A 17260-nucleotide genomic window follows, 5' to 3' on the forward strand; every position below is an offset into this window, starting at 1 on the left:
TGCCACAGAGAGGTGGGGGAGTCAACCTATTCTCCAAAGCACCTGAGAGCCGGACAAGAATAGGTGGCTATTTATCAAAGAGAACCAACCTAGAACTAAAGAGAAAATTCCTAACAGAACAATTAATCAGTGGAATTAATCTGACTTCAAAGGTGCCAACTAGTACCTTCAATTGCACCTGACAGCTAGCTATTAATTAGTGCAGCTCTGTACAGATATGGAATATGTAACCTTGCAATATCTAGTTTCCTTCTGACAGAGGAATGAAGGAAACAAAAACAACAATGAACATTTAGGGAATGAATGTTTTTATCAGCTGACTTTTGCCATCAAAAACTCTTTATCTACATAAAATATAAAGATGTGTTTTTTTATTTGTTTTGAACTCACCTCAAACTTCATACTGAAATATAGAAAGCTATGATATTGAAAACATACTGAAATACATAAAAAACTGAATGTTCCATTGAGAAATCAAAATATAGTAACTCTTTTTATTTGTTGACTGCCCATGTCACTTTAAAATGGGCAAAATATAAATTTGATAAATATAATAAATAAACAAATAAATAAAATATAACAGCAACAAAAATGGATGATTCCTAGGATTAGGAAGACAGAAATCTAGATCTTGGGTTAAAGATAACATCAACCCAGTTAAATAATCTACTTTTCAATAAATAACTTCAATAAATTGTGGTAGGGAAATAGGATACAGATGTAGTGCAGAGAATAATCTTTATATACCCAAAAGTGTAACCAAACTGTCAATTGATATGCTTAAGGCATGCAAAAGAAAGCTAAACCAATGCTAAAATAGAATACATCGTTGAAAATAATATTTTGGATGTATGGTTTAGTTCCCTCCGAATTCTTCTATTTCATCTGGAAGCTTCATTATTTCGAAGACTATGTTAACGATGAGCAGTGCACTACTGATTAATATAATGATGAAAATAATGTAGACTATGATGGTTATCAGCAATGCAGCAATATTCAGGTACTTGGCTGTCCTGCCATGACTAGCTGCACCTTCAGGGTCTCCAAGAACTTTACGATCTCTTGACTGAAGTGAAAAGGGAGAGAAACCGATTTTGAAAAATAAGAATTAGCAATGGAAACATCTTTACAAATGTTTTAATCACTTAAATCTTAGGTAATCACATCAATATCAATAGTTTTCTCTTCAATGCAATTAAGAATGATCTAGGGTTATTATATCCCTCTTTACCTAGAAATTAGAGCAGTGTTTTCCAACTTGGCCACTTCCAGGTATATGGACTTTGACTGCTAGAATTCTTATGAATTGCCTGCTGGCTGGGGATTTGAAGTCTACACACTAAGAAATTGCCTCAATTAAGAAATGTTGATTTACAGAGTAGCATTCTTTTCCTGAAAAATGGAATAAGGTATGCAACTTTTAACAAATTACTGATTTTTTATGTTTTTCATATATTGGGAAGAAAATAAGAGCACCAAAAAACACCATTGTAGGAAATACAATATTTCTTTTGTAGCAACTAGAAGTCCCTGCTGAAAGCTTAATCAATCAATCAATCAATCAAAGATCTGTTTTCAGTCCTGTCAACTTTACATCAACATTAATATTAGTCCTTATATACCAGATATAGTATTTATCTCTTTTAGATTTGTACAACTCCAGTAAGCGTAGTGAATATTCAAGGAACTGAGTGTATTCCAGTATTTTCAGTGCTGTTGCAACTTTAAACAGTCACTATACAAACTATTGTTAAATCGAGGATTACCTGTAGTTCGAGAGGGCATGTTCCCGTGTAACTGGAGTTAAGTAGGTAAGTATTGTACTGTACATTGTGGTAATTTACTACTTATAAATAGAGCTTGTCGATCAGAAAGGTCGGCAGTTCAGCAGTTCAAATCCCTAGTATAGGTCTCCTGCGTGAGCAGGGGGTTGGACTAGATGACCTCCAAGGTCCCTTCCAACTCTGTTACTGTTACAACAAAAGCCATCCTCGATTTAGAGAGAAGCCGAAGTAGAGATCTTGAAGACCAGAAAGAAATGGGGAGGATGTGAGAGAGAAGCAGCTGAGTGTGAAAAAAGAGGACGGGGGAGGGGGGGTGTGAAATGAGAGGGCGCTTCCCAGCTGCGTTCACCTTAATGGAGTAGATGAGGGCGAACAAGCCAAGGCAACAGCAATTGCAGCAATTTAAACTGAACAGCGACCAGACCACATGATCCCTGACCGCAGGATTAGAGATGGCCTTGGGGTATTGAAAGGTGGGGCGCATGACGACCTCTGTCTGTTGAGGCTCCATGGCCAAACCAACCCTCCTCTCACCAACGGCGACCAACGCCGAAAAGAGGCGGGCATGAGCGCTGCCGAGCTCGCGGAGACGCCCCCAAACGGTACAGCTCTCGGCCTCCGCTGATTGGACGGGAAGCTCATCCCTGCGGCTCGCGCCCCCGTGCGGTGCGAAAATGGGCAGGAGAGTAGAGGTGTGTGGGGGGGGGGGGGGTGTTGCAAGGGCTTTTTCCTTGCGAGGGGCGGGGAGTTAATGCTGTCCTTTGCACCGGGAATTTTAGGGCTCTTGGTACCGCGATGTCGGCCTTGCCTCGCTCTTAAAAGCCGTTTTGAAAATTCTGCAGATCTACGTTTAGTAAACAAGCGAAAAGTCGGCCCCGATGGTCCGTCCACTCTTGGATTAACCTTTTTTTTTTTTAAAAAAAAAAAAAAGGTGCTTCTAGAAATGTAGATTAGAAGAAAGGATTGCAAAGATAGAAATAAATTTATCGTTTTATTTTCCTCCTCCTGTTTTTGGTTTTAAGTCAGAATTCTGCCTCCATAGAAGAGAAAAAAAAATCAGGAATCTGGTAAAGTTTATTAAACTTCGGAAAATTTCATTGGATGCTTTTCATGCAGATTACACCTCAGCTTTAAAGTTGTTCTGGCACATTTATAATGAAACAATCTGATTTCATTGTGAATCAATGGAACTTTCCCCATTTTTACAATCCTAACTTGTCCCCAAAACTGGATTTTTCATTGCCCCAATACAATGAATCTTTCCTTCTTGCATTAGACAGTTCAGCTTGAAAGTCTCTAGCTGACTCTTCAGATGGGAATCTATTATTTCCCAGAAAGTTGTTCTGGAAGCCCTGGTTTTTCCTACAGTGACTAAATTTAGCTTTCAAGTCCCCAGTTGATAGTGTGGCAGTATTTACATCAACATTGGGATATGTGCAGCAGTTTTGCAAGGCTTTGGATTGAAGAAGTCAAGTACATTTTCTTTTTCCCATGCCCTGGAAGCAGTGGTGGGTTTCAAAATTTTTTACTACCGGTCTGTGGGTGTGGCTTGGTGGGCGTGGTATGGCTTGGTGGGTGTGGCAGGTGAAGGATACTGTAAAATCTCCATTCCCACCCTACTTCAGGGGAAGGATATTGTAAAATCTCCATTCCCTCCCCAATCCAGGGGAAGGTTACTGCAAAATCCCCATTTCCTCTCGATCAGCTGGGATTTGGGAGGCAGAGAATAGATGGGGGCAGGGCCAGTCAGAATTTTTACTACCCGTTCTCCAGAACTGGTCAAAACTTGCTGAAACCCAACAGGTTCTGCCTAGAAGGGTAGAAGTTTTGGCAGAGAGAGTTCTGAGAATTTACCAGTAGCTTTATTCCATTCCCAGCATAAAGTTTGTTAGAACTGCAACATTAGCTTAAAACGTTAAACAAAAATGAATGGGATGTAGACTCTTGAAAGCTCAGCCCAGAAGCAGAGGTTCATAAATGGAACTTTGGCTGCAGAAATAAATATAGTGCATCCCATTAAATCTTAAAAGTTCTCATTGTTCAAAGCTACACTCGTTATTTGTATCTGAGAAAGCAAATAGACTGCTATTTTGCATGTGAATTTATGACAATGACTTTTGATTGAGACTGTTGGTTTCAAGAGGCTAGAGAATACACTCCTTTGTTTTTTGAGGGTTTTTTTTGTATTAAACAGAAATTGCACTGGCAGCAGCTGTACAAGCTGATCTCAAACTTCCTGTCATTGCATTCCTTCAAGAGAGTTTCCATAACACCAGCCTAGAAAATAAAAGGGGGCAACAATTGTCATTTGGTATGCCTTGAAAGCTGAAAAGATTTTTAATATATTGCCTGTGCCACTTTCATTATGGATATCTTCAGATACTTGCAAGGCTATTGAACCAGCTACATGTGGAGTTTTTACCTTGTGAAAAAGAAATTGAATGATTTAGTGGATTTAATTACGTGCCACCTTGTTTTGCAATGACAAATTATTGCATCTGAAGACAGTTATCAGTTTTGTTGTGCTGAATAAACCTGCCCTTGGATCTGATAAATGTGTATTTTTAAATATTCAAGGATTGATTGATGATTACACCAAATCTGAGAATTAGCATTTTTTTCATAGATGATGGGTTTTGGATTAGGTCCATTTGAAAATATAAAATAGTCTTAGATATAGCAGTTAAGAATCTAGTACTGTATTTGGCTTCCTCTTCACACACACACACACACTAGATATCAGAGCTTTTACTATGCCTAATAGCAGACCTTAGCAATAGATATCTCCTTAGATTGTTCTTTCAGTTGCCTTTTAATATTAAAACTATCATATTCCTTGAAATCAAAACTTCCTCTGATATAGTTGATTCAGGGTTCTATACTTGACCCATACAATTTGTTTTGCTATGATTGATTCATATCAGGGGTGGGTTCTACTTACCATTACTACCGCTTCGCAATGGGATCGCGCTCTCTTGTGCACCTTACTTCTGCACATGTGCCTTGCTTCTGCACATGCGCAGAAGCTTCTGCGCATGCACAGATTGCCGATGACGACATCTGGGGCAGTGGGCAGGGCCTCCCGCTGGTTTTACTACCGGTTCTTGCGAACCGGTCTAAATGGGGGCAACCCACCACTGATTCATATTTATATAATCACAAAGCATGTCATACTTTTTATTTTTTAGTTTGAATTTATTCCATAAATTTTCTTATGCTGATGTCGTCGATCCAACTTGATTTAGATCTCTTTCAGGGACGCTTTTTATCAAATGGGATATATATATTGTACTGGCAGTAAACCTCTTTAACTCCATGGAACAGTATTGAGTAGGCCTATTGAAATTTATGCTTCAAAAAGTTGAAATTAAGAGAATGCAGATTTGTTTCTCATATCCAATCCTTGAATAAATCTATTCAAGTTGATGGCTACAATTGTGAGAGAAAATTCTCCTTTTGTTGTATGTCTTTCTAGCTGAATGAGAGAGAAATTCTGTCCAATTACTGTTTTCAAAATGTAGATGTTAATATGTTTTACCAATCTTCCTTGTTTGAAAAATATATCATAATATTGTAAATTACTTTTTTCCTCACAATAACACGTTGAAAGTTATGGTGGGCTGAGAGGGAGTAACTGGGCTACAATCAGCCTGGGGGGCGGGGAGTTTCCATACCTCATGAAAGATTTGAAACTGGGTCTTTAAGAAACCCAAGGTCTTTTAGCCATGGGAGTTGTTGAATTACCAAAATCCAAATAACATATCCAGAAAATATGTGGCTATATTCCTATACACACTAGTCCATGATTGATTAAATTAGCCATGGTTTATTGAATCAACCAATTGCCTGGGTCTACATCAGATATTGATGGCATAAACTAATCTTACTGGCTGGATCTGCATAAGATACTGATCCATAAATAGTCACAGTTTGGTTTAGGGTTCTGTCTGAACCCAGATAATGACATCAAATGCTCTTGAGAGATCCAGAAGAATTAACTCTTTCCTTCTCCAATGAAAATAAAAGTGAATTATTTTGATTTCTTGTTCTCTCCTGATTTGGAAAGGACAAACTGGAATGGATCTGATTCTTTCTTCTTCTCACAGATTTGGTGGGCAAGTAAGAGATTGATACAAGGAAAGTTGCAGCAAACTTTGGATGTTCAGAAACTCTGTATGTATAGCCTCCGAGTAGATGTGGAAAACTGAACACTTTTATAGTAAGTACGGGGTATTTATTTGTCCTTACCATCAGGACTCACAATAGCCCTTTATCTGCCAATATCATAGATAAGTTGACTTCATATGATGTGTTTCCCTGAAACATTCTCTGGGTCACATTTACAATATTGCAAAGTGATACTACTGCATTGGCTGGGTTTTCATCAGGTTGAGACAATACTACATTATGTCTTAAGTTTTAGTGAAATAGTATATTCTGACAGTGAAATTATCCCAACTCATAAACTTTACTTCTCATAGATAATGCAAAGCAAAAGAGAACAATAGAAGAGATTGAAAGTTCATTTCAATCAAAGGGAACTTAGAAGCCATTGTAAAAGAATCTTGTCCCCAACTGTGAAGAAACAGTCTTTACTAGCAACCATATGTCCTGTCTTGCATCATATAATTCTTTTTTTTTTTTTCTGCAGAAGAGACATCAATCTTCCTTGGGTGAAAATTTAATTAAAGTTTAACTGTTTGTAACTCTGGTACACAATATGTATATCAGCTGCAAACTGATGACACTCAAATTCTGGGAAAAAGAAGGCTGGTAAACAGCTTTTAAATTTAGTACTACTTCCCTTCCAATGCTAATTGCTTAATATTGCTTTTTTCTTCATTACTCAGCCATTATATTTCATATGAAATTGTTGGAAGATATGAGAAACTCAATATTAAAAGAGCAGGGAAATTCCCCTAAAAGAAATAAGCAGAAACTCAGGCAGAGTTTCAGCCCCCACCTTTATCAATGGGCCATTAAGAAGCTGAAGCCACCCTATTTTCCACAACAAAGGAAGGACGAAATTACAGGGGCCTGCAACATCCAAACAGATATGGGACACAGGAAAGAAAAACAAACACCCAAAAAAGGAAAAGAAATCAAGCCAAAGTAATTTAAACACATGAGAAAAAGGAGAAAACACAGAAATAGCAAGCTGAATAATTATAGGGAACGAACAACTACAAAGGGCTGGGAAAAACAGAGAGTGGACTATAAAACAATTATTTATTTGCCAGATCCAGGTCTGAAGAACCCAATCACAAACAAAAACAGGATTTCAACACCATAAAACAATCACACACACAAATCAAAGGATTCACACGCCAAATCAAAAGAATTTCAAAAGACTTTAAAGGGTCACATAGAAAATCAAAAGACGTTTTAGGATATAAGAAAGGGTTACTCTTATAGTTCAAACAGGCTAGCTTCGGAACGCTGTGCTTGTATTTGTTTCTTGCCTGCCTTCCTATAAACAAACTAATTCAGCTCTCAAGCAGCTGACTTCCAATCATTGGCAAAGTAATCTCCCAGCTGGGAGTTTTGAATTTAAGAAGGGAAAGCTCTGCCTTCCGACAATCCTTAAAGGGAAAGGCTACTTTTTCCTTCCAACAAAAGCTTATTTACTGTAATTCAGGCTGGGATAAATAATCAGATGTTTTCAATTGAAGTACAGCATGTACTTCCTTTTAGTACATGATGAAATCCAACAGTTCTTTTAATAAGGAATTGTTCTAATACCAGTAAGGGTGGTACTTTATCTATGTTGATTGGAAACAGAAGATGGGGGTTGGATATATCAGCACACTGATATATAAACTAATGACACAGATTGGGTTTGTACAACACTCAAGTCTGAAATATGGCTGGATATTTTGTAGTTCAGGGAATTCATTAGAATATGCAGCACAAGCATAATCATGGTTTTTTTTTTTTTTATTTTACCAAAAATTTATATGCAAAAATATATATGTTAGTTACAGAAGTCAATTTGTCAGTTGTACTAGGCTCAAAAATATTTTTCCCAGATTAATTATATTTGATCAAGTCCATTCTTACTGCTTTTAATGGGATTTAGGAGTAACTTTGAAAGAATTGGTTCCAAACATTTTAAAATTCGGAAGTGCAATTTTGTTTTGATCTACTATGTTGTGTGATTTGCTATCCCTCCCCATTTTTTCTCAAGGTTTATGAAAAGTAGATACCTTATTTTTCAGTGTATAAGACACACTTTTTCCGCCCTAAAAGAGGGTGAAAATTTGGCTGCATCTCATATACCAAACGTAGTCTTGCTTGGGGTGTGTGTATGTGTGTGTTTCTACTTACCTCCACTACTGGTTCGCAATGGGAGTGCGTGCGTGTGTTCGCTTCGCTTGTGCATGCTTCTGTGCATGCACAGATCGTCCATGATGATGTCCAGGCAAGGGGGCGGAGCCTGCCGCCACTATTACTACCGGTTCGTAAGAACCGGACCGAACTGGGAGCAGCCCACCACTGGTCCCGCCCACCCGTCGGCCCCACCCTTCAGCCTCCGCATGTCCTCTCAAACAGAACTTTTGGAGGCTGCAAACACAGCCTCTCACATGGAGAGCCTCTCACACAGCCTCCAAAAGCTCCGTTTGAGAGACTGCCTTTGCAGCCCCCAAAAGCTCCATTTGCAAAGCTTCTCTTTGCAAAGGCAGCCAAACGGAGCTTTTGAATCTTTTGGAGACTGCAAAGGTGGCCTCTCAAACAGAGCTTTTGGAGGGTGGAAAAGTGAGGTGAAGGGGCCAAAATGGCAACCTGGAACAGCTGCTGCGTTGTCAGACCGGTTCCGCGCTTCCCCTGCTGTACTTACTGGAGCGCCCTGCGACAATCAGCTGCATTTTTGAAGCTGCGTATCTGCCCCAACGAGGTGCGTGCATGCTCACAACCAGCGAACCTATTGCTGGTTCACCTCTGGGAACAGCTAATTGAGGGTATTCCGGGAGGCAATCCACCCGCCAATCAGCTACTTGTGCTGAATCAGGCTAATATGCTGAAGCTGACCAAGCTGTTTGCTAAGGACGTTAGCCAGATGAAAACCCATGGATGCTGGTAGACAGAAGCAGAATATTTTTTTTTCTTATTTTCCTCCCTCAAAACTAAGGTGCATCTTATACTCCGGAGCGTCTTATACTCTGAAAAATACGGTATTTCTGATCAAGCCAAGAGATCAAAACACAATTCCCTTTCTCAAACAAAACTGATCTCCTTGTGTATTAGGGAGAAATCTAATCAATTTTAGTTGAGAATACAATTTCAAGAAAGCTCAGGTGCCTTCAACAGTTCTTTCCATGACACCCTTTGTACAGCATTTCTAGTAATAAAGAGAAATAAAAATGTTATTAAGAACCCAAACATGATCTTTCTAAGCTAAGGTGGCACACACATTCCCTCTTCAAATCTTCCCATTTGCATTGCTGATTGTTAGATCTTGGTAAAGCAATCACAGGCAGAGCCAAAGAATATCGCTAAATCAAGTTGTCATAGCCATGAATTCATCCCAGGCAATTTTATGAGGGGAGGGGGAGAATAATAGGCATAACATTTGCCAATGACACATCAGCTTTTTCTTGTTATTTCTTTGGTAATCAAAAGGAGCCTGGCAAATTATTTGATATCCTCTTTAGTGTTTTCTGGGGAAATATATTGTACTGTTATTATACACATGGAATCGCACCCTACATAATATATAACTATCAATAAAATAGAACTGGACCTTTTCCCTTTTATGCAATTGGTTTCTGCTCTTGAATACACAAATTTATTTAGCTCGTTATTGGAGATTGCATTCTTGCCCCATGAGCCTTTTCGACCACCACAGCAAACATTGAGAAATAGATAAGGATACATCACGTTTTCTTCCTAAATGTTTGTCTTTTACCTGGCCTTTGTTAATAAATCGAATGTCTATGTTTTAAGAATCTAGGAACTTCTTTTTGACCTCTTGCCTTTCAAAATGCAATTTAGATAAAACTGGGGATTCTTTATCCTATGTATATTTTTATACAAATAGTACTTGTTCAGCAAAAGTCTCATTTAGCAATCATTCACTGTTACAACAGTGATTAAAGAAATAACTTTTCAACCAACCCTTGCATTTATAACTTTCACGGGTTTGTAAAGCAAAGGAGAGCTGAAGTAAAATCGTAAGCAGTTTCACTTAGTGATCACTTTGCTTAACAACCAAGTTGGAGGTCTCAATTGTGATCATCTAATGAAGACCACTTATAAATCTACCATTTTATTTCAGTTTTGTTATGTCCATTAGCAGTCAGTAGCTGGGCTATCTGTGACAAGTGTGCCCTCATTCTCCTTGGGGAGCACATGGGTGGAAAACCTGTCCTGATTAGCGTCAGTACTTACACATGATACACTTTAAAATAAATCATACTGCATCTCCCCTGCACTCTGTAATTTGCTTCCCTGTGTATTTTCTTTCTCTTTACTATCATAGTAAATGCATTTTGCTGCTGTGCTTCCCTGTGTATTTCTTTTCCAGGAACAACCCAATGAAAACCCTTTTGTTTTAGGCTTCCAGACTAACTAGAATGAAGATCTGCAACAATATTTTCTCCTACCGGGGATAGTATATATTAGGCTGCATTGTTTGAAAAAGAAGCAATTCTTACCATGAAGCCGTTAAGCTTTGAAGTAACTTTGGAAAATAGATACAGGGAAGCCTAGCTCAGTTTCAACTGAGTTTAATTAAATGGTTTAATTAAAATTTGTGGCTGTGGACATCTCATTACAGAGCTATGAAGAATATTCTGCTATGAAGAATATTCTGCAAGATCTACCAATAATATGGTTTTTCACTTGGTTACTAAATTCTTGGTCTTCCAGATGAACATGAGTATATGTCACTATAAAAGTATTTGAGAAGCAGTGTGAAATTCCTCATGTTATGATTTCATCTTCAGTGGTTTTGTTTGCTAGGATGATGCAAACCATAAAATTCTGACTAGCTTGTGTGAAGCAACTCTGAACAAACAGTGTGTCTCTCCCAGTCCATGTCTGCAACACCACCAATCTCTTTTCCCCTGAAATGAATAAACCATAGAGTCACTTCTCTATTTAGTGTGTGAATGAGAATGAATAGAAAACATCTACAAAGGACAGTTTGTATTTGGATTTCTACATATTACGTTTTTGAGACGTGTTTTAAGAGAGCACCAAGAGGAAGCTGCCTTCTTTTTACACAGCAAATATTACGCAACAAACACACACTGAATTCCTGGACACATACACTACTCAATTCAATCATCAAGAAAAGATCCAATTTGAAATAAAAGGGATATATGGACATATTGCAACAATGGTGATTTTGGTTAAGATTCTATAAAGCACCAATCCAGAAACCTACAAAAAACTGTTACCTTTCTGAAAAAAAGGACTGCCTGCTACAAAGTCCTCTTATAAGCAAGTCTTCTCCATCTTGCTTTGTGCTTGTTCTGGTAGCTATCCAGGATTGCAGGGCCAGCAGTATGAAAAGTCGAATGCAGAATTAGGACTATGTAGGTTTATTAGATTGTTTATTATTCTACTTTGAGTTATTACTATGTTTTCTTCACCAGTCCCAAGGGCAGAACTGATCACTGCCCTGTAAATTTCTGTGTAACATTATCCCATGCCCTCTTTTTCTTAGGTGCTTTGTGACTGGGGAAGATAGACTGCCTTACTATCCTAGAATTCTGACTGAATGCATTGGAATGTCCAGTGCTAAAATTAGCTTCCAAGTCTGTTCCAAGCAATTCTGGGATTTGTTACGTCCTGAACTAGATAATTGTCAATGGATTGTTGCCCAGATTTTCCAGAAAATCTGCAGGAAGTCAGTTCCAGAAAATAAAAGTTTACACCCTTGTACAATAGTCGTCCGCCTGCAGCTCCTAAGATTTCTCCAGATTTAATTCTTTCAAGTGAACACTTTAGTAATGCATAGGAATTTAGGTATGATCTCTGAGAAAAATGTGTTTGCACAGATGTCACAATGCCATTTAAATTTATTTCCATGGCATAAGCACTGTATACATTTACCACGGCAAGGTATCTCTGAGAAAGATACTTGGTGTGGATCAATGTCTAAAGTGATAAATTATGATCATTACCCCAGCAATCCCTTATAATCCCCTCCTGAGTAGCGTTTGCTTGGGAGAAGCTGGGATGGGGAAAAATTGATTTTTTAAAATGGCTGTTGTGTCTTATAAGGTATAGGGCAGTAGTGGGTTTCAAATCCCGTTGCTACTGGTTTGCTCATGGGCGTGTGCACGCTCACACGCACAGCACTTCTGCGCATAAGCATCCGGGCAGGTGGGCGGAGCCTCCCGCCGCCGCTGTTACCGGTTCACCCAATCTGAGGCGAACCAGTAGCAACCACCACTGGTATAGGGGGAATGGCTACTTATGAGCCATCTCCAAGATACTATGGAAATGCCATCAGATGGTAGCTGGAATACACAATGTGCAGGTACTTCAGGTTAACACCAGTCTTATAGCAGAGGTACATTTTATAAGCTCACTTTCACTGCGATGGGTTGTAGCTCCTTAAAAACCCTACAAACATGATCAAGCCCATACAATTTATTTGGGAAAAAAATTGAATAATTATTTTAGAATATAAGACAATCTCTAAAGGCATTTTCTATTACAAAAGTCATAGAAAAATACAAAAAACAGCACAGAGTGATTCTTTCCCTCAGGTTATACCATGATCCTTCCAGATCAGTAACATTCAATAGAAGAAAAGGCTGCCTGAGAATAACCAGTAGAAAAATAAGCCAGGAGTGCCAAAGAGGCAGCAAAGCCATGTGTAATATTTAAGAAACAGTCTGAAATCACACATAATGCAATTATACATTCCAGCTCTTGCGATGGACCCTTGGCCACTTCCAACTTGGCATTGGTAAGAGAGCCATTGTTGCAATTGCTGTACACTACTAGTTTCTCAAATCAAGGGCTGTTTTCAAAACAACACCACACTAGGATTAGGGGTGAAGGGAGAAGGTCAACCACCAAGATATAGCTCTTGTATCAAGGACAGGAGGTGGGTAGTTTTCAAAAGGTAATTATGCTGGTGCATGGTTCAGTGCTTTTGAGAGAACACCATTACAATGACGACAATGATAGTAACAAGACCCAGGATGTTCAGCAGGAGGGCAACAAGGTTCAGGCACTTGGCAGTAGAGCCATAGCTGGCAGCGCTATTGTAATCCCCAATCACTTTGCGATCTCTGGCCTGTTAGGAAAGAAGAAAGAAAAGATCCATTACTAGAAGCAACCCATAGACGAACTATTGCCAGCCTCCTGAGCTTCAATTATGGCTCCAAACTAAACAGAAAATATTCTCTGCAAAACAGTAGAAATGCATCCATTAATACCATGTTGACATAATCAGGGAACTGAGAACAGGCCAAAACATCTCACTTGCAAAGATGAGCTATGTAGAACAAATGTGGCTGAAACTTGCAATATTGTTCGTTACGTGAATTATGGTTTCTAGGAAGCGAACACATTTTTGTCTTTGCCTTACAGTACTCCAGAAATATAATTGGAATTATGTTGCATGGCTCCCATTACTATTCCCCACTTTCAGGAAACAGCCTGTTTAGGTTAGGTACAGGTATTCTTGATTTATAACCACAATTGAACTCAAAATTTCCATTGCTAAACAAGACGGTTGTTTTGCCCCATTTTATAACCTTTGTAGCCACAGTTGTAAAACGAATCACTGCAGTTATTAAGTTAGTAATATTAACATTCATGTTAAGTGAATCTGGCTTCCCCATTGACTCTGCTTGTCAGAAGATTGCAAAGAATGATCACATGATCTTGGGACACAGCAACTGTTATAAATACATGTGAGTTGCCAAACATTCTAATTTTGATCAGGTGACCACAGGGAACCTGTAATAGTCCTAAGTGTAAAAGGTTATAAGTCACCTTTTTCAGGTGTAATTTTTTAAATGGTCACTAAACAAATGTTTGTAAGTCGAGGTCTACCTTAATAGCTTAACACTAACTCTTTTACTGCATGTAAAATGTGGCTGTACAGTTGTGTCTGCAGTAGTCTGGATTATTGTCTACACTGAGGAATAGCAAATTTAGAAATCAATGAATTCAAAGAAGCATCATACACCTCTCTCTATGTTTTGAGAGGCCGTTCATACCAAGATCTCTTTAAGAACATGCATTTTTCATTGCACTTCTATATAAATTTCCTCGGGTGAGCTTAATTTTGATTTCACTGCACTCAGTTGCAGCTTTAAGAGTAGGATTACTCCCTTTGAAGTGAAGTTCCTCTTTCCACCCATTACATTTTAAAACTCGTGCTTCAGAAAGCTTGAGTTTTAGATGCAAAAGCAGTAACTGAAAATTAAGGAACTCAGTTTCAGTTGTCCAACTGCCAGTACAATTATCATGCAGCATACTTGTATATGTGAATTATTCTGGCTTTTTGTTAGAATTCTCTGCACTGGGTTAGACATCTCATTTTTCTACCAGTGAGCTATTCTGTGAAATTATCTAAATTGATTTGTCGATGTTGTGTATTATGGATTATATCTTAAATTATATTCCAAACGAAGTGCAGAAAATTATAATGATTGGACAGATTAATTCACATCAGGAAATATGCAGTATGATAACTGTATTGGCAGTGTGGACAACTTGAATTTCTCAGCAACATTGTAGGAAGTTAGCACCAACCCCTTTCCTAGAAGAATGAAATATTTTGGGAAATATTAAAAAGGCAGAATATTATGTTTCCCTGGATGAGAAATGGAAAGACAAAGCAGCTCCCACCTTCCTGCCCCCACCCTTTTGTTAATGGGCCAGAAGCAGAAACTCAATCTTTGTCAATGGACCTTCATCTGCAACACAATAGCAACAGAAACTAACACAATGGGACCCATCTAGACAGAAACTCACCACATGGCACCTGGGAAGATTACATCAGTCAGCAAGGCTAGCTAAGACCCCCACTCCCTGGGAGTCTGACAACCAATCAGGATACTCTTTCTGGGCCCCAGGAAGTTCAAAGCCAGGGAGAGCATAAAAACCCGTGGACTGGCTGTATTCCTCCCTTTTTTTCTGTTCAGGAACTCAAACCATGTGATCCTGTCCACCATTAAACCATCTTTCCAAGCAGTCTCCATGTTTCCAGTGTCTTTTTCCCCACTTGGAGCAGGGCCCAGAAGGATGTTTCTTCCTACAACATCCATGGAAAAGCTCATGAGATAAAGCTTAGCAGAATGCATGAATTCAGCTGCACACATGGGCAAAATATCAATTCAGATGCCTGGTGATGATTCCCAGAGCAGGTCCATCAGATGCCAATCATAGTAGTAGATGGAGATATACCATGTTCTTCTCTATGGCTGGACACCCTGCATACCCACTATAGAAAACTGAATGTAAGGACCGAATGCACAAAAATGCAAATATTGTATTTACACTTCAGTATTTGCAGAAAAGTTCTGCAATCTTAGAAAGCAGAAGCATTTTTTTCAACATTAAGTCAGGATTTGTTTCATCATAGATTCCTGAATAAACCATAACTAGCCAAGTTCACCTAACATTCAGCTCCCAATGTACTATGTAAACTTAGCCAGTTCTCTCTTGCCTGTAAAAACTGTACAATATGGCAATATGCTACTGATATGCTACTCAGATACTTTCATTCCTTAATTCTTTCAAGATTTAAGGCTGCTTCATACCTGCCAATGCATAGCTTAACAAATGCAGCCTCAGGTGTTAACTTGCCTGTGTAAGTGCTCCAGGGTGTATCAAAACAGTATCTTCATATCACTACACAGATCATTCTTTTTAAGAACATCATTTGCCACCCCATGAAATATTGAGTTATGAAGTAATAAACATGCATGTTCAAGCACAGCACCAAGCTAGAAACCAGGAGACTTGAGTAGCAGTCCTGCCTTAGGCATGAAAGCCAGCTGGGTGGGCAGTCACTCTCTCTCTCCCCTCTCAGCCCAATCTTCCTCACAAGAGGGTTGTTGTGGAGAAAACAGGAGAAAGAATGAGTATTTGGTATGTTCACTGCCTCAACTTCTTTATAAAAGTATTAAAGATGGGATAAATATAAATAAAAATATCTTATCAGCTGTGGGGAAACAACTCCCCCTTCAAAATGAGAAATGGTATACACCATGCACAATGTACAGTTGGCTTAAACATTTAAAAATTAAAAATAAAAGTTTTCAGGTGACAACCAATAACTAAGTCTTTAGGCTGGGTTCACTCAACTTATTAGAATAAATATGACCGATGATTTACAAATCCAGCCAACGAGAAGAAATTACAGAATAGTAAATAATAATAAACGCCAAAAACAAAACAAAACCGCGCGGTGTGTGTGTGTGTGTGTGTGGGGGGGAAGCAGACTCCTTTTTCGTGCGGAATTTCCACTTTACATTACATAGGGCAGCCGCATTGATTCCCTTCTCTGAGCTACCTGGCTTTAGCTCTCTAGTTCAAGGTAGCTTTCTGCTTGTATAGAGATACTGGACTATCTTAAAAGAGGACCAAGTCACTCCCAACCACGGCAGGCGATTTCTTTCCTCCAAAGCTCGCTTTAGGCTCCAAAGGAGGAAAATCAATTCGCGAATCCGGCCCGGCGGTCTACAGCGGCACGACCTTCAATGTAAAGGTAAAGGTAAATGGCCTTAATGAACCCACTGCTAATTAGAAATCCCGCGAAGGTCGGAGTACCGATAGTTAGGATCGAGTTCTTAGGCCAGTTAACTTTAAAACGCAAGCGTCCGATCGGAACCTCGTTTTTCTCCCAAAATATGCCCCTGGGAAGGGCGGAGAAGCGGGAAACGCACACAAAAACACCCAGCGCCTTTTCTCACCTTCACGGAAAAAATCAAGGCAAAAAACCCAAGGCAGAAAACGTTGAAGTATAAGGTGGTGCAGAGGGACCAAATGATATGGTCGCGGGGAGGCGTTGTATAGACCTGCGGCGAGTGCATGCGGATCACGGTGACCCCAGGCGGCACCCCGGAAGCCTCGAGGATTCCCATATCGTGTTCCTCCTTCAGCTGCTCATAACTCGGCAAGCCTGCCTGGCCCTGCAGCGGGCGGGACAACTGGATTGGGTTCGCCATCTTTTCCAAGGGGAGGAAGCGGACGACCACAAGGCTCTGAACGTGGGACTGAGCGATTTTGCCTGCACAGGACTGGGAGGCGGGAGATCACGCCCCGTTGTCGACGGGGAAGGCGGTCCCCGTTCGGGAATCGAAAGTTGGCTCTTCGGGATACTTCTCGGGGAAAAGATGAATTTAAGTTTCGCTATGTGTCCTTGAAGAATACGGCGAATCATCATATTTTTGAAGATGCATTTCTACTTAGAGGCATAATAATACTTTCGTAACCCTGTAGGCTCAACAAAGAATTCTGTGTAACTAAAGTTAATACGATCTGGCCCTGAAAATTAA

The 17260-nt window shown here is 39.4% G+C and overlaps 2 protein-coding genes across 2 annotated transcripts; both read right to left on the reverse strand.

Annotated features, from left to right (window-relative positions):
- Nucleotides 1-856: 856 nt before the first annotated feature.
- Nucleotides 857-2268, reverse strand: LOC139310729 (dispanin subfamily A member 2b-like). Its single transcript, XM_070934947.1, has 2 exons — nt 2134-2268; nt 857-1066 (listed from the first exon to the last, which is right to left on the reverse strand). Exons 1-2 carry the CDS (start codon nt 2266-2268, stop codon nt 857-859), a joined length of 345 nt encoding a protein of 114 aa, XP_070791048.1.
- Nucleotides 2269-12371: 10103 nt separating this feature from the next.
- Nucleotides 12372-16978, reverse strand: LOC139327516 (interferon-induced transmembrane protein 1-like). The gene is made up of 2 exons (XM_070957359.1): nt 16676-16978; nt 12372-13041 (listed from the first exon to the last, which is right to left on the reverse strand). Exons 1-2 carry the CDS (start codon nt 16928-16930, stop codon nt 12889-12891), a joined length of 408 nt encoding a protein of 135 aa, XP_070813460.1. The 5' UTR covers nt 16931-16978; the 3' UTR covers nt 12372-12888.
- Nucleotides 16979-17260: the final 282 nt, after the last annotated feature.

Source organism: Pituophis catenifer, unplaced genomic scaffold, assembly GCF_029215685.1.
Source record: "Pituophis catenifer annectens isolate HBS135680 unplaced genomic scaffold, rPitCat1.0.hap2 SCAF_1, whole genome shotgun sequence".
Classification (NCBI taxonomy): Eukaryota; Metazoa; Chordata; class Lepidosauria; order Squamata; family Colubridae; genus Pituophis; species Pituophis catenifer.